The 25,473-nt window shown below is 41.8% G+C and overlaps 1 protein-coding gene across 6 annotated transcripts in view; it reads right to left on the minus strand.

The window, feature by feature from the left end:
- The window catches only part of daam2 (dishevelled associated activator of morphogenesis 2), a 132,987-nt gene that overhangs the window by 60,178 nt on the left and 47,336 nt on the right, over window positions 1-25,473 (minus strand). For 5 of the 6 annotated variants that reach the window (XM_079692999.1, XM_079693002.1, XM_079693000.1 and 2 more), the window contains exon 2: window positions 1,186-1,458. In XM_079692999.1, the coding sequence (XP_079549125.1) occupies window positions 1,186-1,353 (168 nt within the window). In that variant the 5' untranslated portion in view covers window positions 1,354-1,458. Of the gene's footprint in view, window positions 1-1,185; window positions 1,459-13,306; window positions 13,582-25,473 lie in introns of those variants that run through there. The other variant, XM_079692998.1, reaches the window with a different exon arrangement.

A 25,473-nucleotide genomic window follows, 5' to 3' on the forward strand; every position in this document is an offset into this window, starting at 1 on the left:
CAGGAAATGTCACACAAGGGTGGGCTGTGTGTAGTGGAAAGGATGAGCTGCTAAATTTCGTGTTTGGCGTGGCCTAATCAAACCATCAAGATGCCTTTCACAAGACCCAATCCCTTCCGATTCCTGTCCCTACTCCTGGTGGGAATAATGAACAACACGCATGGAAGGAAAAGGGAAAGAAATGGACCACTTACAATTAGGAAAAAAGGAAATTCCAGGGATTACATTGTGCCAAAGTATTGCTTATTACCAACTTTATATATTTAACTTTAATGGGCAACATTTCTGCATGGTGACTCATTTTGGAAATTGTTCAAATTAAAGCATCCATAACAACATTGGACTGTGTTACAATTAAGTGAAATAGGCTCATTAAACAGAATCCGTGGATGGCTATTTTTTATATTCCTAAAGTGTGGTGATTTAAGTTCCAGCTCTTGCATTGTAGAAAAAATATATACTTCTAAAAGTAAGTTTTCACAGCAACTGCCAACAGGCAGGAAGTTAGTTCACATGTAAAACTGTATGACCAAGTCATGCATTATGTAGCCTGTGAAACCACTTGGGTCGTGTTGCAGTAGTATTCAATGAATAAAGAGCCAATGTGATCACTTAGTGGGAGAACTTTTCAACTGAAAAGGTAATGAATCTTAACGTTAAATGTATAACACTTCCCTTACCAACGGCCCAAAGTTGTCTTTTAGAGGTGACTTTTTATTTTTCAACCTGAACCCTATTTTTCCATGTTTTTTTGGCTGCTACGTGATCACTCCAAGCTATTCCGACTGCCGTTGTACGTCGCTTTAACGGTAATTTTATGTAAGGTCCTTCTCTTTTTCATTTTATCAAAAACTTAACAATAACAATCTGAACATTTTTAGTGGACACACATTGGCGGTGCGGAATTGCAGGACTGCTATGTGTCTGTTTCGTGGCTTCTAGCTGGAGCGCTGTGAGGAAAATACTGACATAATTTCAACAAATGGTTGTCCCAATTAGTCAAAAAAAAAAAAAGGGAAAATAGGATCCAAGTTAAAGAAAGCTTAAATTGCCCTTTAGGATTTAGGCCAATATAGCCCAAACTTAATATATTCTTTACGGGACATGCATTTGCTTTGGATGACAATCTTAGAAGCCATTCCAACAAGCTTCCTCAATTATTAACCTCACTCCATCTTTACTCACCACCAGTTCGGAGAAACGTGCAAGCAGCTCCTCTGCGGGCGGCATGGGGGCGCTGAACTCCAGCAGCTGCAGAGGCACGCTGTCCTTGAGGTTGATCTCCGGAGGCTCGCTGCTACCGAAGCAGCACAGGAAGCCCAGGCCTGGCCGCGTCCTCTTCCTGGGCGGCATGGCGGCTGTGGCGACACGTTTGGCAGTGATGGTGCTGTATGGTAGAGGAAGGGGCAGGGAGGGGGAATGGAGAGGAGGACGAGGCTGCTATCTAGGGGGCATGATCTGGAAGAGAGAAAAGAAGCAAATCAAAGCAAAAGGTTATGGAGACATCCAAAATGCAAGGCGGCCTATGTTTGGTTTCCCCAGTGTCCTTAACAATTTCTTTGAATGCCATTCCATCCATTAGGACAAGCATGTTGAATGGCATAATACATGACGTTTCCATGTACAGTAAATAATTTAAATAATTTCCAATCAAAATGTTGCATAACAGTGATTCAGCCTATGCTATTCAGCCTCGTGCTGGTCGACACACCCAGTGTTTGGTCAATGTTTCCTTGGACATTTTCTTTTTTTTGTAGTGCACAGGAAATGAAGCAATTCATGTTTCCAGCTGCCTTGATTTGTTTGGATTAAATAAAGGAAGAGATACATAAGCAACAACAGCCACCATGGCCAAACAGAGGGGTGCCACCTAAGACATTTCTTGCATGTATTTTTTCTCATACTGAAGACTTACTTGGAAAAACATAAAATACAGGATGAGATTGAGAAGCTATCTTTGAAAAGTACCTCTACCACCGCAGATGACACCAACATCAACAAAGGAAAAAATCCAAGACCAACAACCATTGATTTCATCTATTTTCTTAAGAAATCTTCCTTAAATGTACAGGTGGTGAGAGGACAGAGGAGGCAGAAGGGTCCGCCATCATATCCTCATCCTGACATCGGTTGCTCTTGTGCCTCGACAAAAGAAACCTCTTGTCCGTGAAGAACAATGGCGCCTGTGCAATGCGTGTGTTTTGTTTGTGCACCAAGAGCTGCCCCAGCAGTGCCCTCACTCCTTCAATGGAGCAGACACTGTGTGTATGGACATTGGTGAATGACACCCACTACAACAGGAGCAAAGCAATGAATAGGCCGAGACACCCTGGAGGATTTCCTCAATGCCACTAAAAGGATATGGGTGGTCTTCACTGTATGAATAATATACTCTTCACACCATATTATGTCCTATCAACCACATACTTACTTACACAATGTGAGTGTACACCAACAGGCTCAAATAGTTTCTAAAGCTGTTATTTATGCGACAGTTTACAGCATTTGTGAATGAATGGACCTCATGCAAATACCATGGACATGCAAATACAGCAGAAATAGTGGACCAATAAATCAATTTTGGAGCCATCAAGGTTGCCATCAAGAGAAGAAGGCTATCACAAGCAGATTTCAATAAGCAGACTTCTCTTCCTGGTATGCTTTTATTGATACGTGTATAAACTAGCATTACGGTATGGCAAGGGCTTTGCACCCGTCTGTTTAATATGGCAATGAAAGTTTATGACTTCAGTTTCCACAAAAATCTACTTCATCTTCACTGAGCCTGACTCTCCGCCATTGCTCTCTCACACATTCGTTCAGTGTAGGAGTTCTCACTGCATGGTTTAAAAATAGCCCGGATGGTAAATTCTTTATGAAAGCGCTCAGCCCTCGACAGAAGCTTAAAGGGGAAAAACAGAAAAGAGAAAACACCACATTTCCATTTTGCCCTTTTCGTCTTTTGCTCATTTGCTTTTTCCGCCTCCTTGAATCTGCAGCCTTCTCAATGCAGAGGCAGCAGAGCTACACGTGAACTGGAGGCTATTTTAAATTAAATGCAACCAAGTTTTTCTTTGGCTTGTTGAACATGGAAATACCCATGCAGCTAACACTTGGCTTATTTTCTGACAAATATTATCTAAAAGTATTCTGTAGAATGACTTTCTAATATAGAGACTGTTTCATAGCCATTGCATCAGAGCGCTGAATGTCAATTATAGCATGTTTGTCATCGTGTATCAGTGGGCCTGGCACATCTGATACTGCAGCAACGCGTGTTAGCCGAGGTGACAATCCCTGAACTCCCCCCCAATCAGGGAGGGATTAACCTGCTGGGGCGCTCCAGGGCAAAAATGACCCGGGGGCCCCCATTGATCCCCCTCTCCTCCCATTGCCTGTGCATAGTGTTTGTATCATGTAACCCATGCAGAGCCCAGTAAACTGTATGTGTTCATTACATGAAATATATATGAATTTCTGCAAGAACGTCATCAACTGCCATATAAATAGGCATTAGATCTACATTTATACACAGGGATATTTACAAGGCAGGGCTTCAACATTTAAAAAATACAAAATCCCAATGTTGGTCCCAATGATGCAGGATGACAATTGCCAAACTGTCCTTTCCATGTTTCCAGACCAGAACTAAAATGCAACAATAAAGCTGTGAAAACATTATTGGTGCCTAACACATACGAAGGGTTTTTACTTCATATCTTGTAGTTCTGTTTGATTGTGTAGCAGTGACCTCTTTAGTACTTCATGAGGCCTATATTTATGTGTAATAATGCTAAGAAACCTGTTAGCAAACTTTTTTTGCCCCGAACGCTAGTGCATGAAATGTTGCCTCATAGGCGATGCCTTACAAGAAAAGATATTGGTGCACACTATAAAATTACAAGCAAAAAAAACTCTTACACGCCTACACACAAGTAAGTGTCTGCCAGCAATCCTGAAATTGCAGTCGAAAATCATGTCCAAGATCCAGTTTTACACCGACAGAGGCACAGTGATAATGATTAAAGACAACTGTCGCATGTGCATCGAGTATTCTGCACAACAAGTTGCAGAGTTTATTATCAAACCAGATGTGGCTAAGCATGGCATGCTGATCAGACTTAAATGTACTGTATAGGCAAGGGGGAAAGGGGGAAAGGAAACAATGAGAAAGGCACACTCCAGCATGGTAAATTATGGAGATTCTTTCCATAGAGTTACACTTGAAAAGGCTCTGCATCGAAATAAAAGCGACTGCTCTTCATCATTTGTATTACTACAAGAGAGAGTAAGCACTGATGCCAATCTTTGCGGTGGTGAGTTAGATATTGACACAGTGGGCAGCTGGCTGAGCTTAATAGAAAAGGAGACGCTCTACAGGGGTTTTAAAGCCATTCAGTGAAAAAAGAAAAACACAACCTGAACCTCCTGTGTGTGTGTGTGTGTGTGTGTGTGTGTGTGTGTGTGTGTGTGTGTGTGTGTGTGTGTGTGTGTGTGTGTGTGTGTGTGTGTGTGTGTGTGTGTGTGTGTGTGTGTGTGTGTGTGTGTGTGTGTGTGTGTGTGTGTCTATCTTCACTCTCCCACAGAGCCCCACGTGCGGCCAGTGATCACTCAACACCAGTTCTGCTGGCCGTCTTCCAAAGCATGCCGAGAGAAAGTAGGTCAAGGAATCCAAACACAGAAATATACTGTACATACAGTGTATACAGGGCCATTATCATTGTCTGTATGGTGGAGTCACCACACAATCACAATTCAAATTGACCATGTCCACTGCCATATGTGCCCTGAGAGCCCCTCTTATCTCCCAGCTTTTCACTCCATCTCACTCTCCCTCCCCCTCTGATTTGCTGTCATCTCCCATTATTCCCCTCTTGTCAGGGTGAATAGAGTGACATTTTGCTCTGTCAACCCCCCTCGGACAGTAACATCTGTCATTTTTCCTAGGGACTTCTCCACTATCCTCCTGCCAGCTTTATTCTCCATTTGTTTTCCTTCCCCTGCTTATCTGTGCTCAGGTTTGCATGTAGCTGCTGATAGCTGGGCACAGTGACTGTATGCGAGGGCTGCCAGCTCTTACTCTCTACTTGGACTTCGGTTTTGAAGTCAATATTTCAAAAGTGGCCCTATTATGCTTTTTAGGTTTTCCCCTTCCTGTAGTGTGTTGTATAGGTTTTGGTGCATGTAAATGGTCTGCTAAGGCTAAAATTCCAAAGTTTCTCTCAGATTACAGATCTGTGGATTATACGAATCAATACACACATGCAGTATTTGCATACTCCCTGAAGCAAAGAGAGGAGCCTGCTGGCTGCTCTGTGTTTAAAGAGTCTGGAGAGCAGCAGAGCAGAGAGGGGTGAGACAGGGAGATGAAGGAGGTGAGGGAGTGAGGCAGGGATAAAGGGAGATACTTCTGCCACTTCTCATTCAGCCCACTACCTCATCGCCTCTCATCCCCAGCGCCGGGAAGTAGGTCAGTGGAGGAGGAAGAGGAAAAGGGGGGGGGGTGCAGTGAGGAGAGACTGGTTACTGGATGCTGCTGCTGGTGCTGCGTGATTATGTGCAGGCCAGAGGTGTCTATGTAGAGATCAAACATCTGTGCCTGCATCATTGTTATTCTCTACCCAACATCTGTCCCACAACACAAAATGCTTTTAGGAGAAAGAAAAAAATCAGATGCAAAATCATGCTTCTTTTTTTGCCATCCCTCCACAATAGAACAACTTCAGCTTCAGGATTCTGGTTACTGGTTCTTCCTTTTTTTACTTTCCACACTTTTTTTACTTTCCACACTTACAACCCTTATTCCTCCTCGTCCTTCAACTTCATTCTCCAACAATGTCTTCTCCACAATCTAGTACATCCACCTTCCCCTCACTTTTACATTAATGGTGTGTTCAAACAAATCGCTGAAAACTTTCTTTGTGCGGCTTGATCAGGCACAAAGTCAATGCAAACACCCACAATATGAACGCGGTTGAGTTTATATCATCCTAACAAAGTATGTTGATTTATGTGTATAACAACCATGTTGCACCCTTTGTATACGAGTGTTGATGGAGCAGCTTGAGTGTTAGCAAAGCCCTGGTGGATCAGAACTTCATTGCGTTTGCTTTTCGTCTTGCGGACAGACCCGACAAAGTACAACAAATATAATTCAGACAAAGCTGCATAATTATGACGTTATTTCTGCAAGCTTGTGTTCCTTTTACTGCATTTAAATAGCATCAAAACAGGGTTTATTTAAATAACACAAATGTTGCTGGAGTGAAAAAATGGCTGGGTTTAATGTAAACATAGCACTAGGATGTTCGATTGTCATCTTCTTTATGTTACCTGGATGGATTCTGATCCAACTCTTTGCATCCAACTAACGGCAGGCCGATGGAGAGGCAAAGAAAAGAGGGAAAGCATAATGTAGGAGAATAAGAAGCAGCAATAAAACTCTCTGACACAAATAACAAGAAGAATAGGCAAAGGCAAAATGATTTTTAAGAGGCACTGAATAAAAGATCAGAGGAAAGCCAACAGAATACTGTGTTTTTGCACACACATTGTTTCTGGGTCCCACAAATGAGGACCATTCCTCTGGGGTGCTGGGCTGTGGAGGATGGTACAGACAGGCTTACATAAGCACCACGGACGGGGGAGCAGTGCCACGTTGGCACAGGCAGGAACAAGATGCCAGATACAGCACAGATTAAGGGATTGGCATTGTTTTGGCAAACTGTTGCAACACACTAAGCAGGCAAGAGGTGCACACGTGGGACTGAGCCAACACCAGAAAGTCCAAAAGCACCAGGGAATTAGAATGGTATGGTGAAAGCTATGGTTATTTGAAAAAAGCAAGGGCATTGTTTTTGTTATATAGTCCATCCGTAATGACATATCATTAAAATTACATACTAACAACTGGGTGGACAGAAAACACGCATTAAACAGCTTCTCTGTATTCATTTGGGACACTTGTTGATCCATTTACAATGTGCCACCTTCAAAAAAACTAAGGTTAGAGAATATATCGATTCAAGTTGTTATAATACAGTAGACAGTTGTTCAACATGTTCAATCACAGCTGAAGAAATCTGCACATGAAAGGCATATTCCAACTTTAAAAGTGAAAACTATTATAGGATGGTAGTTTCAAGTTAAATCTAATGAATAGCTGTTGCGGTTGATATCCAGCCAAATAGGATTAGATAAGCCTTAATCACTTTTTTAACCAACTGCCAACTATTGCTCAGCTAAATCGGCATTTGAACAAATCATGATAGCATTATAATCTAACTCAATGCAACTTCTCTTAACTGACCCACTGGCGGCGAAAAGCTAAAGTTAACGTCTCCAATTTCAAGGAAAGGGATTGGCGACTGCAAAGAATAAAAGTTTATCTCCCAACAGATATTTCTACTCAGTATTGGCTGATAAGTTGTGGTTTGATACGAAGAAATTTGTGAAGATTATATAACAATAATGGAGTTATCCAGCATTTGAACATCCTAAATGAAAGTAATTGGTAAGGCTACATACACTACACTGCAAAGGTTTCTTGGTGTTCTTATACAAGATACAAACATGGAGGGACACCAATGTGATCAAAAGGGCTTAATGGTGTTGGCTCATGTCTACATGTGCTTATGTTTGTAGGTAGTCATGGTTGTGCACCGGTATTCTAAAATTGCATGTGGAAGTGAATCAGTCACAATCATTAATTTGACATGAAGTGTTCAATTATTTTCTCCCCCTTCTAAAGCCAGTGGCTGCAAGCCAAGTCACCTGGGACACTGAAAACTCCTTCTCCCATGAACCCCATCAGCTGTGTGGCCCACACACAGTCGCTGCCTCAGGCCTTGGGGAAGGCATGTACACATGTTACCCTGTTACGGTCAGAGGTCACACTGCAGCTCTAATCAGTTACATTAGTGCAACATACAGTATATGCAAGCATTCCCACGCACACACATGAACATTTTAGTTTGTTCTGTCTCACACCAATTAAACAGATTTTATGTACGCATTAATTCATCAATTATATGGGTTTTAGCATAATGGGTGGTCAGAAATTGTGATATTTGATCAAACTCAAAAAGCTAGCATGACTCATAGACAAGACCTATCAATGATCAAATGAACTTCCCTGTTCACACATTGTGACTTACATACCGGAGGTGTGACATCACCCATCTATTCCAGTGGAGGTTTCCATGGTTAGTAGTTTCAGCATCAACTGACAAATGACCAGAGCAGACAGTGTTAGAACTGCCATTATTCCATGGTACATTAGCATGCGATGCATTCCTGCGCTCGTAGAAAGCACACAGAAGGCCGCCGCTTTTCTTCGAGTCTGTACACCGAGTGGCTTTCTCATGTGGACATGGACAATGGGCCAGAGGATTTGTTTGGACATTTCTGCTGGGGCCTGACAAGGTAAGCTAAAGCAGGCAGGAATAGCCATTTTGGCCTGCAACTGCAAAAATGTCCCAGCACTGGAGTCCATGTGTATCTGATCTTCAACAGGACAGTTATTTTTAGCTGGAGTATGACAGCATGCTCTCTCTACAAGCTGTTCAAGGGCCTCTTTGATTGGCAAGGCAAACAAATACATGATTTTAGATATTAAGATGGGGGTTATTTCAATGTTATTCCTCACAGTAAGATAATTTAAAGCGAATGTTTGCTTATAAGCAACGTGTCAGTAGTAAAGATACATTCAAGGCGGCTACTGACAAGAGATGTCTGTGATTTAATGCCTACGTGCAACTTCCAGGAAAAGAGCCTGGAATCAGATGATCAGAAACCCACCCTTTCCCTCATTCCAATGCTTACATTCTCCCTGAATCGCTTCCTTTCTGCCCTGCAATCAGATAGGGGTAGCTGTATGGATGAGACAGCTGAAGACCTATTCAGCTGTTGGAATGGAAGCCGTGCCTTCAGACAGAGTCTGGGGCAAGACATGCACCGGAAAACCCATGGTGAGCTGATACTTCAGTAACAACATGTGGACTTCAAGCACTTTCAAATGTTAAAGTCACCTCCAGTCACTGTGTATAACAAGCTTTGACCAGTGGTGAGCCTTCAGGGCCCTTAAGGCCCTCTCTAGGGAGTCTTTTTTTTGTTTTTATTTTCCCCAAAAAATGTTAGTTATATTTTTTCATTAGTTTTACCAAAATAACTTGATTTAAATTGTATTTAAAATAACATTTCCAAATAAATAAATCCTTCAAATCTGCCTGTTCAGTTTCTGTTTGAATGTGAAGGGTTAAATGAAAGAAGCTCCTTCAGCCGTCTATGCGAGGTGAAGATAGGAGGTGATTGGTGGTCCTGCTGTAAATTCACAGAGGGCCCAGCTATAGTAACTCAACGAGAGAGTAATGTCAAATGACAGTACAATTGACCAATCATATCTTCCCTCTAAATGGGTGGGCTTTATTTTCGCAGACTTTATGATAAGTTCCGCCCGCTGCGAAGTTTATGCATGTGTATAAAGTGGGGGGGGAACCCAATTGCTAAAAAACTGTTATTCTATACAAGCTTTTAAAACTGTCTGTGATGTTTCTACCTTTTCATTTATCCCCAATCAATTTTGTTTAAACAGTGAGGTGCCAGATCTCCTACTCATGGCAATCTTTCAACTTCACATCATAAACCCTTTCACAGCCAACATTCGAGAATTCTCAGGGGTGTTATTGGCTGCTCGCCTCATTCGAAACAAACACATAAGCACTGTTGGCTTTAACGGGCCATGAGGCACAGTAACCCACCTCACCCATAAAGAGGAAATGCCTCAACTAAACCAATGGAAAAATAGGAGGGGGAAGATGTTTCCAATTCTCCAAGGATTTCAATCATAGCCAATTCATTTAGCTTGATTCATTAAAAAGCAGACATTTCCTTATGCGATGAACATTGATAATGGCGTAGACCAAACAAAGTTAGGGGTTGTTACAACTGTGCTTTTAGATTATGTTATTTTACCATTATCAAAACAAATGTAAAAGCTCCAAGCAGAAGTGGAGAGGCCCAGAGTACCCAACCGTGCATAGTTGTCGTTTGAAGCTAATTATAAACATGTTAAAACCCCTTCATAGAAGCCGCTAACAACAGCCAAGAGTTGCATGAACACAAGTTGAAATGAGAACCTGTGGAGACCCGTACGACTTTGATGAAGTTAACGTTTGGAAGGCCTGGTGGGACAAAAAGCTATTTTTGTGACACATCTCTCGAGACATCACGTAGTGTAGTAGTAACTATATTCAAAAGGCCATCCGCTTAAGCAAAGGCTACCCGCAGCAGTGTGGGACTCTAATAATGCAGATGTTAATATTGGCTCATGAGGGGGGTTGTATCAAGTGGGCGAGACTAACATCCGAAGCACTGCTGACCCAGTTCTCTTTTGGCCGATGGGCACATCTCTGCAAGTCACATCCCTGCTCATCAAATAGACCGGCTCACCGATAACTATGCTATTAATACTGGCAATGGGAAGAAAGTCGGCCATGCCACATTCCAAACTCTCCAACATTCCCACATATTAACGGCGCTCAGAATGAAATACAATACTAGGCATCCTTTTCCCTCAAATGCAAACCGCTACACTGCAGTGTCAAATAACTTTCTTATTTCATATGGGAAGAACGCCACAGTCACAAGCTTCCAGTCTAACTAAAGACATGTTATATATGTGTAGAAAAATGGCTTGAGTACAGACTGAGGGCTGGTTACCACTCTCAATAGGGAAGGGGTGCTTAACTTCCCAGAGATGTTGTACAAACACCCTGGAGTCTAGTCTTTTTGAGAGTAGGAGCCCTTTTTTATCATTACAATACTTTTATCCATATAAACAGAGAAGGTCAAGGTTTTCTGGGTGTTGAAATGGGTTAACTATTGAACAAACTCAACAAAAAACTGACAAAAAAATGGTTTTCCATGCCGACGATGACACCCACTGGTTAGGTCAACAGTTCTCAATAGTTTGTCAGCTTGCCACCGTATGGCTTTTCATGCTGTGCAGCCAGGTTTTAATGTGTCCATCAATAGCAGTGAGTGGATTGGGGCACTCTATATTGTTCATTGTTAAGCCATTAATCTTGCCTGGGTGAGAGGTCAACAGCTGCAACATCGAGGACAGAGGGGTTCTGGGTAATGTCTGGAATGCTCTTCTGGGACAGTTATAGCGACACATATAGGGACAGCCCTCTGAAGTGACCAGCATTTTTTCAAATACCCTGCAGTAATACTGCACTGAATTGAGGCAGTGTAAAGGGTAGATATGCTTACACATCATAAGCCCAAGAAAGTGTGTCACTGGCACAAATACAATGGTGCCATTTGACACACACTCAGTGTGGGGGACTTCCAGTAAAGGAGAGAGAGAGCAACAACAGTCTTACAGCTAAAGGCTCTATGAGTTGGGTCCCTCAGACACAGTAACCACTCTATTATAAATACAACATGACGATAATCCCATCCAAAAGATCATATAGTTGAATTTAAGCAGCTTTACAGACCTCATCTTTTTTTCTCTCTCTGTCCCCATCGTAATGAGGAGGCCGTTGAGCTGCCAGTCAGCCGCATGGCCGAAGCGATAAAAGGCCGACAGTCATTCACTAACTCTCACTACCTTTAATCCTGAGAGAGCAGTTCATGCATCCGTAATGGTCGATAAAATATGAAAAGCCCTGAGAGCGCTGACGGCAGCAGAGGGTGTGTGTGTGTGTGTACACTACTTGTGAGTCCTCAACTTTCATTAATGCCCTCCCAACACACTGAATCTTTTAGTGATGTCACTCAGCTTGCCCCCTGGCACACGCTAGTGTAGGAGGATTTCAAGAAGACTGGAGAATAAGCCTTTAATGTGGTGGAATTGGATACTATCTTGTTCACAATGCAAAACGACATCAAAGAAAACACATATGGCTTTACGACTGCATACATTTGTTTTGCCTCTTGTTCATCAACATTCAAACGCAAGTCATTGAAAGGAATAAATGTTGTTGAATGTTGGAGGAATAATGTGTTTCTTATGTTCTTTTTCATTTTGCTATTCTGTCCAGCATCAGCATTTTAAAAGCTCAGCCTCAAGTAAAATGTTCAAAAGAGCTGAGTTTTCTGTTAGGAATGTTACCTATTAGGCAAGCCTCAAGTAGGCATCCTTAATCCATTTCACAGGTGGAATTTGGAAGGCCAGTAAATGCACTTTCATCACTGAGATGACAGCCTCTCAACTGGGATAGGCAATGATACCACATGGAAAAGGAGGCTCCATACTTTTTTTTAAATCAAGAACCCTGGGAGATTAAGACAGTGCATTTATGTTGGTCTGAGCTGTTATGGAGTAGTGGCTTCCCTTGAGGGAAATGTTGAAGAATAATCTATAAATGCTTGGGATGTTGGATGGCTTTTTTTAGAGGTAAGTGGAAGTCTGTTCCTTAAGTTTCATGTTCGGTTGAGTTGTTGCTGGGAGGGCAGATGTACAGCATATATGGAATGTCTTGCTGCCAGGCCACAACTTACACCAAAAGGGCTGACTGTGTGATTGATGAACATGAGTGATCAACCCACTTCGAGGACCCAAAATAGGCCCACCCATTACATGACACTGTCCCATCCTGCCTCAATTCCTAAAATGCCAAACATTTCCATGATCTAAGTGCCAGCCACACGTTATGGTTTAAACCAAACATGGATGTCAATTGCTTTAGACTAACTCCTCCAGCTATTGTAAATGCTGAACCGCCATCCATCCCTGAAACATCATGTCACGTCTTCCAAAGAAAATTAAAACTCTAAACAATCTCAGCTAAAACTGAATCCAAGACTACCATCAATGCTCCACAAGGCTTGTTCATATAATGCAGCAGCACACGGGAGTTAAGCAAGGAGTGCTGTCAACACCACTGAAGAAAGAGCCAAAACATGAAGACCATGCACATTTCACAAGCCAGCTTTTTGCTGCTGTTTATGACCTATAAAAGCTACCGTAGTGAAGTATAGTAAAAAAAATGGCCCTACCCTTCAGTCACAACAACACAAAAATGAGGAAATGTTATCTTAGTGGGATAAGAAGCCCGTATTGCCCGCCGGCTTCTTTCTTTGCTTGACTTTGTACTGAACCTACTAATGTTTATTTTATTGACGGCAGTAGTCTGTGTTTTCTCGGTTGAATCGAGCAGCAGGATGGAGTGCATGGACAAACTGGGTTTACACTCAAACATCTGTCAAGTGTGCAATCTCCTACTGAATGAAAAGCACTACGATGTATGTGTGTCCGGCAAGGTATCAGTATCAAGATCAAGTATCTCCTACTTACCAAAGTCAGACAGGCTGCCTTGAGAAATGGATTGTTCCTGTGTCACGTCACTTTAAATATAAAGAGCCTTTCAACGAAGCAAGGCTACAAGAAATCTTTAAAGCATTCCTCCAGCCTCTGGATTTAAATCCATTTTTTTGCCCTTTGGAGTTTGTGTTTTGTGGCCGAATTCCATGCCTTTGCCGAGTCTGATGATGTTTCCCGACCGAAGCTGCTGCGTTTGGTCTGCTTCTCCTCTCTGAGCTTCTGAGCTGAGCTGTGGATTTCAGCTGACTGTGCTGGGAGCCGAGCTGTTGACATTGTCCCCGCGCTCTCTCCCCCCTCCCTCTCTTGCTTGCACTCCCTCTTTTGCTCTCTGTCTTTGGATCACTCGTCCCATTTCTCCTCCCCTTCTGGATTCCAGCTCCAGTGCATGACAGCATCCATGTGGTTGTCAGCGAGAAGGTGATGAATTTTCTGTGAATATAAATGCATTTATGTACAGTATGCATGTGTGTTGGTGTCTGCTTTGCGAGGCGGAGAAGGGAGAAGTTTAAATGAAAGGAAATGACCCTTGCCAGCCTGCGCTTCCCAACCCTCCCCGCAATCCTAACTCCACCCAATGCAGACCAAAAAAAAGGCTTTGGATGGAGGGGATATCACACACAACGCCCATAGGAAACCCTTTTCCTGTCGCGTCTTCTCTTGGCCAGCACACATAAAAGAACACACGCCCATGCGAGAACACACACAAAAGACATGCCAAATATGGGATTCTCCAATACCCCGGTGACCGCACAGGAAGAAGGCTTTCCCTGAGATTCAATCAGTGTTCATTTGGAAGAAGTTAATACAGGATGCCTGATTGTACAAAGCTCTGCTGAAGTTTGTGAAGTTCACACCATTAGCTCAGCCAATTCCAAAGTGGAGTTCAAGTATGTAACTGTGATAATATGAGGGGTCAGCAAGTGCAAACATTGGCGTCAAAATCTCAAGACCCCCCAAGACTCCCATGCAACTGGTCAAGACACAAACATCACCCCTGACCCTAGATGGTCCAAAGAAATTGAAAAGCATTTAAACAAACATTTACTCATAATGAAATAAATGAACTTCTCATGAATGTTTTCACTATTGATTATTCTCAATCAATGTGTATTATGTGTAAAAATGTATTTCAGCAAGAGCAATATTGACAGCCTTTCGACACAAATCAAACAAATCCTCTAACATTACCTTTACTGTCCATCTTATAGAAATCCGCACACATTAGAGTGATTTGATCTTTATCCAGACTGCATGTTCATAGGTTTGGCGAGGTGACTGCTGGTCTGGTGATGATTTGCGATCAATACTATCATTTGATTTCAGCAAATAATGTGCAAATAGGTAAAGAGCGGCTGACCAGATTTGGGGAAAGTATTTTTCAAGGGCGATATTAAAAAAATCTTGGGTATTTGAAAGACAGACCTGCAGAGTCTTTTTGTTTGATAGTTGACCTACGGAAAGACTGAGGAGCCCCTATGAAACTGGAACTGTGTTTATGCAATCAATACATGCCAACCAAATACATTATCATTTAGCAGTTGGTATCTGCTACAACTCTCAAAATAGTTTTGCATATTTTAAAAAGTAAAATGGTGCCTATAAAACAGGACAGAAACGCAAACACTAACCATGTTCAAGTATTGGCAAAATTGTGGCTTTTGCACTCTCGCACACATAAACTGGAGCCATTTATAAGCCAAAAGTGGGAAAAGAGGGAGTCCTCATGCCGTTTGTCATCTTTCTCAAGGGAGGGAAGATGGATGACGCTAGCTGGCGGAAATGCCTTGGTGCATTCCTAAGCAAACCCTGGGGATGCATCCATTAACCCAGCTCTTAGACATGTCCAGCTTTTCTCCATGATCTCCACTTTCCCCACTGCCACTTTCTGTCTTTCTGTGGATCATCAAAGTCAGGTTTGGATAACTTCTGCTCTCTCTAGGGTAATATCTCCGAACCGCGACCCAGAGGAATACGCTAAGTTCATTCTTAAGGGTAGCTAAGTGCATTTCAGCTACTGCTGTGTCATCCATCACAGCCTGGTGAATTACATCTACTAATTGACGTAAATGGAGTGGGCTTGGCATGTTTGAGATAAACATCACACCCACCTAAAAGAAGAATTTAGGATCTAGCTGGCCCGTATGTCCATCTTTTCGACTTTCTTAATCGTTTAGGGCAGTGATTCTCAAATGGGGGTATGCGGACCCCTAGGGGTACGTTGGGGTACTGCAGGGGGTACGTGAGATTTAAAAAAAAAAGTTAATTAAAAAAATACCATGCATGATTACAAAAATAATCTTAGTAGAATAAGTTAAATAGAGAACATAATTTTATATAAAATATTCCTAGAACCACTAAGGGGGTCCTCATATAAACATGTCAAATTTGTGTATTGTATTTTATAGTTTTTCATAATATATCATTTTGTTCATTGGTTTGGTAAACAGATATTACTTCAGTTGAAAAACTCCTTGGAAAAATCAGCTTAAATTTGTTTTTGTTATGTTATTTTTGTCATGCATAAAATGAAAATATCCTTAGTTTGTTGTAATGTATGCATGAAGGAGTTAATAAATCACACAATGAGGGAACATCACTATATTGGAATTATTTGTATAGGTTTTTTCGATCAAAAATGTCCGGGGTTGGTCAGGGGGTACTTGGCTGAGAAAACGTTTCAAAGGGGGTACATTACTGAAAAAAACTTTGAGAAGCACTGGTTTAGGGTATGACTTTCTGGTCAACATGCATTTCTGAAGAAAGATAAACAATATGAGGTTACACACTCTGCAACTTAAAATTGTCACTCTGTATGACTGGAAGCTGACCGCAGAATCTACAAACTCGGTTTCAGTGAACTTGTACTGCCCCCTGGGTAATTTCGTTAAATGCATGCTAGAGTAAGCCACACAGGAAGTGCAAATGTCATGACGGATAAACTAGCTAACTGAGTATGTTTAGCAAGACTGACACCTCAGGTAGGGGGCTTTCCTCTTCGCATATCTGTGTTGGTGGAAAAGGACGTGAAGCTCCAGACAACCTGCCTGTCACTGGTCTGTCAGCTGGTGGACGCTTGCTGAGCTGCTGTCTAAACCCTCCAGTACCCACTGAGGAAGCAGACAGAAGACTCCACTGAACATTCCGGGCAACAATCTTTCACAACCAAAAAGAAATGCCTGCCACAGTGCAGGAAAAATGTGAGTTACATTTGGTCAGGGGGAGCAGTAAAAAGAAAACTTGGCACTTGGCGTAGAGTTGAACAAAAGGTGAATGAAATTTTGGACGAAAAGAAGCAGCAGGTCACCCAAGGTGGTCTTGTCTAGGCTCATAAACCACCCATTCTCCGTCAGACCTCTGATGTGCAGTCAAACGGGTGAAAAGTGAAGCAGCTAAAAGAGAGAAGTGTATCAAACTGCAGATTCTGGCATTCAAAGCAACCTTTCCACGGTTGTCACTGAAGAGCAGTTGCAAGAATCCTCCTCCAAACCGGCAGCTGCCAGAGCCAACATGGCAAACAGTCCTGTTTTACGACGTGTTGTTCCTTAATGTATTATTTAGGGTTTGTTCAGACCAGGCAGCTTTCATTTAAAGTTTGTTTTGTTTAAGCGAGGAATTCCTTGTGACAGCACTTTGCACACAGCCATAGCTTTCACGCCCGCACAGAGATACATTGCCACTGAGAAAAATATCACTGCTGCACAAAGTCTGAACTCTTGACAGCGTAAACATGAGAGCCCATTTTTATACATGGTCGAATTGTATGTTCCCTATAAATCATCATAGTGGGGAACATGAAACTATCAATCTTTCAAAATTCTCCGCCGAAAAGTACTGTAATGACTATAAAGCCATAAACCATACATGAAAGTCACTATATTCATATGGTGACATTCTTTCCCTGTCTTTATTATTTACACACTTCAGTGTTTCCCATACATTGATTTATTTGTGGCATTGCTCCCACAAATAGAATCAAATTATGTGGGGAACACTGCACTTCCTGTATAAATTCTCACTGTTAGATGCACTTCTACCTTAACCCTTTAGTCTCTTCTCCATGTGATAATCCTCCTGCTTTTACCACTCTTAATTGAGAGTAATCAAGCATTTCAAAAGGATTACTATTGGATTGTCATTTGTACTGAGGGCTGGGTGCTTTTGGGGAGGTTTTTTCTTTTGGCAAGTTTTGGGCATCTGAATGGCTCTCTTGTCCCCGAGTCAGACTGGGCCGGGTCAGAGGTCACCAAACTGACTGCTCCCACAGTACCTCTGCTGTCTGCCTGGATATGTGCCAACTAAATGCTGTCATGTTTGGACAATGGTACAGCTTTTTGCTGACTGACTCATGACAGCTTCACCATGTTAACAAATGAGGTAATGCCTTGAAGACTGGGCATGAAAGAAAACACTATTTAACTTTGAATTATGTCCGAATAATGTTCATCTCGGAGTGGAAAAGGCCTACATTAAAACCATTCTAATACATCACTTATTTTAGCTCCTTTTTGAGACTGCAAGGAAAACAGGTGTGTGAACTCTAAAAATAATAAAAGCTGACAGAGAATAGTGATTGGAAAAGAGACTGTTGTAAAAACTAAAAAGAAAAAACATTGCTCTTTTCCCCAGATGCCTCCATTCAAAAAGCAAGGTTTATGTTTCCCAGTTGCTATTACGGTACTATATATCGGCAATATGGGGACATTCAAAAGTACTGATCTTTTCAGTCGAGTCTGTTCAGAATGAGTCCCTTCTTTGCTGACCACGGACTGAACCCAAGACTAAGTCCTCCTCTGAGCTTTTCCAGGTGTAAGAATGTCCATTTTTAAAATCCATTCAAAACAAAGTAAATCAAGTCTTTGACTTCCTTCAAAAGCACTGTATAAGGCCATGTATGGTGAAGGAGTTCTGGGAATGAAATGTTTAGTCCAATTCTAAACAGTGCATTCGCAGGGGGTATTCTGAATCTATGGGACCGTCAAACCACACACGCAGGTCATAGCTTTATCGTCTTTAGAAACATCCTGGAGTCATCTGTTCTGCAAAGAGGCCCCCTGTGAACAGGTGCGTGTCTGCGTCCATGACCTTACACCCTTGTTCTTGACCCGTGACCTCTAGTTAAGGGTGGGGATCTCTTTGAACCAGTAGCGTAGGCAGAAATGTACTTTAGGGTGGGCCTGTAAAAAATAGGGTGGGCCAGATTTTTCTTCTGCGCATCAGAAGCTAACAACAATCCCCGCCGGTACCGGTGGCAGATTACTTTTAGAATACTTTTGGAATACTTTCTTTTTCCATCACAGATGGGTATGTTTTGGTGAACAGGAGACAAGTGTTTTACTGTTTTAATGGCTCATCAAGAGCACAAACACAACATCTTGGTGTCATTCTGGACAGCTCTCTCATCTGCACCCCACATAAAAAACATCACCCGGACTGCATTCTTTGTAATGTCTTAAAACCTTTCCTTAAAATATGTTATGAATTATAAGGTGTCCTTGGGTGCTTTGAAAGGCGCCCCTAAATAGAATGAATTATCATTATTATTTAATATTATTATCTGAAACGATGTAATAACTTTTATAACTTGTTCCAGTCACTTGCCCCATGCATTCAGCAGCAGCAGGTAATTCACTCTGATTTTATCCCGTTATAAATGTCATCATTTCGACAATTAAGAAATGCTACATAAACGTTATCTTGCACATTTTATCTAACCATCTCCGTTTCTAACTTTCATCATATTTTAAAAGAGCTCTCTCTCTCTCTCATCTGCGTGCGGGGGCGGGGCCTCACAGACACGCTGCTTCTCTCTCTCGCTCACAGACATGCTGCAGCGCTGTGCAGTGTGCAGACAGTTCTGCAAGGTAATGAATATTACATTTTATGAGGAAACTTTTCCACCAATAATTCCAATATGTATTCCAAAATGTATTCACTTCAGGTTTACGAAAGTAACTGTAATCAGATTACTCGTTTTTCAAATGTAACGCCAGCTGAATACACTTGATTTTTGTATTCTGATTACGTAACCCCGTTACATGTATTCCGTTACAACCCAACCCTGTGTATACCTCTCCGGACTGTCCACCAGCAGATGAAAAACACCCACCTCTCCGTCTCTTCCAAGGGACGAGGGAACCGTGCGGCAGAGTTTCCCTTAACATTTATTTTCTCCTGACAGCCCAGCCAGCAGCAGGAGAGGTGGGGAGAGGGAGAGGTGGGGAGAGGGAGACGTGGGGAGAGGAAGGCGGGGCTATTTCATCGTTATCAGAAAAAGATCGTATAGATCGCTGGTAGATGAGGGCAGTGGGGGCTCTTCTTGGAGTCTGGCCTTTAAAAAAAAAAAAACAGTTCATTAGTGAACTTTGAGCCATCATTTATTTTGCAGGCAGCTCTCTGCCTCACTCACGTTATTATGGCGAGCGCCGGAACCAACAATCAGTTTTTACCATAAATGAGTTCGGTTCAGAGGACAAAACACATACAACATTAATTAAACTCGATATTTGTTCACTTGAATTTCACTTTGAATTCTTGGATATTCTCAACTGGTGAATACATTTTTTTATAATAATAATAAAATAATTAAAAAAAAATTAAAATTAAAAACAATTATTTTTTTAAATGACACCGAAGCTTTCTCAGGGTGGGCCAATGAGTAAACTGGGTGGGCCTGGGCCCACCCTGGCCCTATGGTGGCTACGCCACTGCTTTGAACCCAGTGGCTGTTCTGTCTGGACAAAAAAGGTCACGTTACACTAGACTTAGGGCTCCAGTAATCTTCACATTTGCTTTTCACCACTCAAAAAACTGTAGGTTGGAGCTTCAAACAAAGAAGCATTGAAGATTGGCAAATGTCATAACGCACATAAATAAGCAAATACAAGAAAACAAAGCTGCAATTTTGCATTTGCATGACGCTGTTACAGCAAGGGCAACTACTGACGAGCCGTTGAAGCCACTCAGACAAAAACACTGTTCTTTTCTTTCACAAAAGATCACAAACCAGAGGAAGTGGATTGCCTAAAAATAGCCCACCAATTTTATTCTCAAACCCTTTGGTCTGGCTTGATCATAATGGGTCCAACCAGCTTAACCACAGTTTACTCTGAGCAACGCTGCTGAAAATAAATGACAGTGACCATTTTTTCTTAATCCCTGTCTTTCTCTTCCTTAGAAGATGTAATGCTTAGAATGATGGCCTTACTGGGTTCAACAGGACGCTAAAAGTATTTTATGAGCCCTCCAGAGATGACAGATTAATAACAAACACTTCCTGTTTATCTCCACAGCAAAGGGCTGAACCCCGAAGAAAGTTGAACAGAGCCAAGCTTCAAGCCCAAGTCATAGAAGAACAGGTGGCTGTTGACTTGTTTTGTATAACTTCCATCAGCTGAGAGTCTATATAGCTGTAAAGGCAAATTGTTACGAAAAGCCAACACAGCTATTTGGTCTGGAAAATATCCCCCTTTTGAAGAAAACCTCTTATAGATCTAAGTCAAGAGGTTTTTGCAGTAATGGTAACATTATTTTCAAGTCAACTTCCATTCTAAACTCTTAACATAAATGATAGAGTAATCTATCATGGCCATCTTGCTGGTTAAAATGACGGCCACCTTAGTGTGATTGGAAACTCGGGCTTAAAGCTAAACATCTACCTAACTCACTAATGTCATATTGTGGTACACCTCTTAGCAGCTTGTTCGGAGCTGCTGTCATGTCCATGTTGAAGGAAACAAGAACCATATCAAACATTGACTTTAAGAATAAACCACAAAATCACATCCAAAACAGAACACCTTTATCCATCACCAGGAATCCCTTGGTCCAGAATGTAGAAAAGGCAAATTATTTCCCCAACAACCATGTAACATATCTTCATAGAAAACTTGCCAAACAACTGTCGACCTTCGACCGTTAGGCATCACTCATGCACACGCGCTTCATAATCCATCCAAGTACACAGAGAGTTGTTCTGTCCAGCTGCCTCTCATATGGTGGTAAGGGTCAGACATGTTATTATAATGATTTACTGTCCCCTTAAGTAAAGGAGCCGTTTGCCACATCCTGTTACCCAGCTGAGAAGGAGCTACCTAAAAGCTACTCAGTGGTGTCACCAAGTGAACTGTCGAATAGATTATACTGCTGTCCTCTGGGTCAACATTATGTTGAACCAGTGGCTGAGATGAACATACTGAGGCATAAGATCCTTGGCATGCATAGATTCAACAATCTGTCTGCAGGAAGATGTCAGGTTACCAACAGAGTGATAACAGATTGCACCCAAGCTTAAATGATAAGAACCCAATCCTTATTGGAAAACACTCCAGGCCAGTGTTTTCGCCAGACCAGGGGCCTCATTTATAAAAAGGGATATACGCAAAAAAAAAACAATGTTTGCGATTTATAAAATACTAACTTGACGGGAAACCATGCGGTCCTCCATGGAAACTCTAACCCAAGCGTACGCACTAAGCACAAAAACGGGAGAGACGAGAAACTGCGACACCGTTGGCAGAAGGAAGAATGGAGAGAAATATGTGGAAATAATACCATAAATAAAATGTTACCTCTCATTGATCATATATGAAGAATTCATTTTCAAACATTGATTAAAGCCAATCTTAAAATGATTTAACAAACGCCTGTTTGAGACTCCTCAGTGCACACAAAAACATAACTGGGAGAAATAAATAAATACGGATATGTTATTTAAAACCACCTCGAATATGTTGTGTTAATGTTATGACATGTTTTCTCATAAATGATGCGGTAAGCAGAAGGACAGAATTAAGTCTAAACTGACGCCGTTTTGCATTTCTATAGGTTGTAGATACGAGCATGGTTTTATATACTATCACGTTTAATCGTGTTTTATGCCGTTTGCCAAGACTTGATAAGTCGCTCGTAAAACACAGGAGGTATGGAAACTAAGAACACCATATGTGGTCAATTCTACAGCTAATATAACACAGTAGTTGTATTTCCTTTAATTTGTGGATTATGGATATATAGTTGCTGATCGAAAGCTGGGACACAAACCAAGAAATACAAAAAAATAATTCAGATCCAGTCGTCATGAGAGGGACTCCCCGATCATTTCTTACAGTTTCTCATCAAGTGGGGGTCTCCTGTCCCCGGTACAAACACACTGCTCGAGGAAGGCTATGTGTATTTATTTTGTCATTAACCTTTTTCGGACCACTTATTTATTTATTTTGGTGACGATCCGACCTCCATGCTGCTACTCTGGTTCAAACTGCATCCACCAGACAATATGATTTATCTCGACCTCCCCAAAATAACCTAAATCTGACACGGTGTGAGATGTCTTTTTTAGCTGTTCTGTCATCATTTCCTGCTATCTTCTTCACAAAGTCAGTCAAAATGAATGAATGAATGTGCGTTTCTTTGACTATTTATAGGCAGATATGGGCGTTACGTGAAGTCCGCAAAAGCTGCGCCGCATTTCGAGTCGATTGTCATTTATAAAAGGGAAACAGGCGTAGGACGTGCCATACGCACTTCCCTCGCCGGTACGCAATGTTTTGTGAATTGGGACATTTCTGTACCTATCTTTTTGCTTCAAACTAAGTAAGCAACCTTCTCACGTGAATCCTCCGCATGGCGTTATAAATGAGGCCCCAGGGCTGAGAGTGCATCCACTTACGTTAGTGATGGAAATTCCAGCTCAATCATTTGGCTCGGCGGCTCTTCATTTGACCACAGTTTACCACGGAGCCTCAGTTTTGCCTCTGCAAGGCTCCGGCGCTCGCAATTCACGCGCGTGCTCCACTAGCACCCACCCTCTCATCGCGTCCAAATCGCGCACGTTCCTTGTTGTCCTGTGGTGGTAGGCACCTTCGATGTTGGGGAAACGATCTTCAATACTCCGAAAATAATCCCACCAGACTCCTTTGCCCTTCCAACAGAGCGATGTCCTTGTCCTTTTTCCTTTTCGTCATTTCAAGCGATAAAAACTCTCGATCTTCTCTCAAATTATTTATTTTTTTGGACGCCCTCGGCTCGAGGTCAGGGCGTTCCGAGCTGAATAATGGCGTCAAATGACGGCAAGACGCCCCCCCTGGCGGAAACGCTGCTCCAGGCCATCCTTTCTGTGTCAGACATTTCCAACCGGCACAAAAATCAACCACACATACTACTCTGCTTTGTTGCTTAAATGTGTCGAAAACATGCAGATAAGACATTTAAATAATTCTTGCAGTGATAATTAGTACAAATTGCGTCCTATTTGAGTTGTTTTCGTGATCTCTGCCATTGGTAGCACTCCTAGGATGTTGAGTTTTATTATCAACAATGGTTAAAACAACTTGTAGTGGACCTTTTTTTAGTCTTTTAAGCTACTTTGCTTATAAGTAAGGAAGTGTGGACGCACACATTTGTATTTTCTGACTGCTGTGTATACAAAGGAGACAATGTAAATACATGAAGCACCATGCTGTGTGGAAGGGTGTTTGGGGAGCAGAGGTGGAAGGGAGCGTTGCTGAGGGGACCCATTGTGTGCCGATTACCCGCAAGAGGGGTAAATGATGGTGTTGATTAAAGCCAGCTGAGCCCAGGGCGGGCTCCTGCAGGGGCAGACACACGGCCAGCACCACGTGCCCCTGAAATCCATCTGGCTTCTAAATGACACACACTGACAAGCCAGACCTGCACGCTTGTTCATTTACTGCTGCTAAAAATGTCCTCACAAAAACACAGCCACACAAGGCTTTCGAAATCGAGCTAACAAACATAATTTTACATCATAAGAACGCAGGCTAGTGCCCACAAGCTGGAAACTGACCAGTTTACTATGATAAACCGATACATGGGTTTATATTGCTACACTGAGGAGGACTTTCAATACAACCATGAAGCTCATCCTTGTTGCCATTTGATCAAAAGTGCATTCATCAGTAGCATCCAATTAGATCAGAACCAAAACTGAAGGCCTCAATTTGTCAATATAAACTGTATTTATTTTCATTTACGAATGGAAAAACTTGTATATTTGCCCATACTTATTTTGGCCAATTGGGTGATGCCGAATGATAATGGTGAGTCATTAGACCAATAAATAATTTAAAATATGTTATTATATCATATTATTGATCTTGTGCAACAGTCCATGAAGCATACAAACTTATTTAGAACAGTCGCGATAAGATGTTAATCCCCTTCAGGAGAGACATGATGTTCTCTGTAAGTAGGTGGAAAGAAATATGTGCATACAACAGCCTACTGCCAACATTAGTTGAACAAAAATAACAATTTTGGATAACATTTTCGATTTTTTTCCAACCTAATTGAATAAATCATCAAGTTTCTTATGCCTACTGTTATCATTATGGGCTACTGGCAGCTACAGACATAGAATGAAATGGATTTCAAAATCTACACATTCACTGGGAAAAAACGGAAAGTCCAACTTAGGTTACATGCAAAACATTGCATATTGAATATTTTTTGTGTATCAACATATTGGGCTGTCATGTCAAAAGGGAATTTGTATTTTCGACCAATGCCAATATTTCAGCCAATTCCAAAAACATTCTGATAGGTGCGCATTGTAATGTTGTGCAGATGTGTCCTTAGCCATGCATCAAAAATACATAGCATGTGTGCAGATTCTAAGTGAAGAAACGCAACATTTCTCACAATGAGAATGTGCCCTATTCTCTGGCCTCAACAGGATGAAAACCTGCTCTGAAAAAAACAGAGCCTTGACCCCTGCATAACAAATCTGGGTTAATCACATCTGCCCTGGAGGCGTACAATCAACACACATTGTTGCGATTACATGCTATTTAAGCTAAATGGTCAGGTTGGGCCTGGAGTCGTTGTCCAATTGCACGCAGCAACAAAAATGTGGGTCAGCAGCTTTTCCTCTCTTTGCATTTTAGTTTCCTTCTCTGAACAATGAGTCTGCCTCTTTGTTTTCCCAAGACAGAAGAACTGTAGTAGGAACTGGCATTATTATGACCATAATAAGTCACTGTGGTACACACAGTTAACACGCCTGCCCTCTGAGATGCCGGGCGTGATATGAAATAGAACTCAATGAACTTCCCCTCTTTATTTTTTCTTCCCAAGCTCTAAGCAGCCATTTCAATAATCATGAGCATTGATCGTTCAGATTG

This window comes from Notothenia rossii, assembly GCF_949606895.1.
Source record: "Notothenia rossii genome assembly, chromosome: 7".
NCBI classification, from domain to species: domain Eukaryota; kingdom Metazoa; phylum Chordata; class Actinopteri; order Perciformes; family Nototheniidae; genus Notothenia; species Notothenia rossii.